The sequence below is a fragment of the Scylla paramamosain genome, chromosome 47 (genome assembly GCF_035594125.1).
Source record: "Scylla paramamosain isolate STU-SP2022 chromosome 47, ASM3559412v1, whole genome shotgun sequence".
NCBI lineage: Eukaryota > Metazoa > Arthropoda > Malacostraca > Decapoda > Portunidae > Scylla > Scylla paramamosain.
The window spans coordinates 4,795,001-4,796,582 of record NC_087197.1 but is presented as its reverse complement, the minus strand read 5'-3'; the positions used below and the strand labels follow the sequence as shown (position 1 = coordinate 4,796,582).

The 1,582-nt window shown below is 39.4% G+C and overlaps 1 protein-coding gene across 1 annotated transcript in view; it reads right to left on the bottom strand.

Moving 5' to 3' along the window:
- Positions 1 to 1,086: 1,086 nt before the first annotated feature.
- LOC135094932 (cuticle protein 19-like) overlaps positions 1,087 to 1,582 on the bottom strand; it is a 4,321-nt gene continuing 3,825 nt past the window's right edge. Inside the window, exon 3 of the mRNA XM_063995446.1 lies at positions 1,087 to 1,218. Coding sequence (XP_063851516.1) covers positions 1,087 to 1,218 — 132 coding nt within the window. The remainder of the gene's footprint in view (positions 1,219 to 1,582) is intronic.

Here is a 1,582-nt window from a genome sequence, read left to right as displayed (position 1 = left end):
CAATTAAAATTGAACCTATCTTTTTAACATTCTGCTTTTACACATCCTTTGGCTTTGAAAATGTACTAAAATACTGCATAAGAATTACATGTGAAAGATGCTAAAAAATAAAGTATGAAAAAATTTTATTATCACTGTAGTCCCTCAGTTAATGGTGCCGCCAAGAGCTAGGTGCAGTTAATGTTTACATTCAGCTGAACCGCATTAAGACTGAAACTCCCCTGCTTACCACACCTTTTGGGCACTAGAGGCTGTGACATCACAGTCTGCATGGCCCCAACTAAAATACCAATAAGAAGATTGTGTTTACACGTCAGCAGGATTGGTACAATCTTGTCTTTCAATACCCTCAACCGAACCATTACGTTCTGGCTTTCAAGGCCCGCAACCTTACCAAGATTTGACTCCAGAAATCCAACCAGCTCCACTGTATCTAGTCTGAAACACTACCTGTATACCACACCTTTGGGACGCCAGGCTGTGATGTCACGGCCATCACAGCCTCAACAAAACCCCAAAAAGAACAAGTAAGCTGCTAGCATAAATTAAACTTTTAAATGCTGAGTATTGGTATCTAATAGTGATCTAAATGCACGTGAGAGTCTTCAAATGTCGCTTGAATTCCTTGACTTCATATCGATAGCCTAAATCTGTTAATTTTTGTTTTTTTCTATTTCAATACATGCCAGAACTGGGTGCGTCTTATGAGCCCGTGCGTCTTATGAGCCATCAAATACGGTATGTTTCTTATCGCTTGTTTGTATATATATTTTTTTTTCATCTTATTTGTCTCCATTTGATTCTTCTTTGTTTTCCTGTCATCTTTCCCTTTTTATCTGCATTTAATCCTCCGCCTCCATCATCATTTTCGTATTCTGTTTATCACGTTCTGTCTTCGTAGCAAACCATCTCCATAAACTTAATGAAACAAGCGGCCTATTCTCCACAGACTCAATTAAACAGGACGCTTATTCTCCGTGGACTAAATTGAACACCCTTAAAAGTCCGTGTCACCAATCAAAGCATTTCGAAAGTTGTGGTGCGGGGGGAAGTGTTTCAAAATATGGCTCTGAACTCAGTAACAAACTATGAATCACGAAAACATCCTCGAGAACTCAAGAACTTCCACTGGAGTCTGTTGAAGGTAATGTAGATGAAGCACGGAAACAAGAAAGTATCGGTGAAATGTGAAGATATTTCCTCGTAGACTTTTATCTCCTGAGAATAGAACAGAAAAGGGTCTCAGCCGTACTATAAATTTGCTCCATAGGCTGTATGACTCCGTCTGTTTTCGGGTACTGTAAACAAGCTGGGCCCCCACTAGCGGTGGGGAAGGGGAGCGGCGGCGGGAGGCGACATTGTTGCCATTTGGGAAGTGTTTCAGATATGCGCCTCTTCGTCTTCCCATTCGTACATTTTATGGATTAATCCAGTGATTTATTTTTATATTATAGCAAATGTTTCACGATTTATCAAAAAAATATCTGATCAAATATGAATGTACAAATGGGCAATGGATTGGTTAAATGAATTTTCTAGTTAAACGCTTTGATTATAAACCCATGACAATATCAGCTGCCTG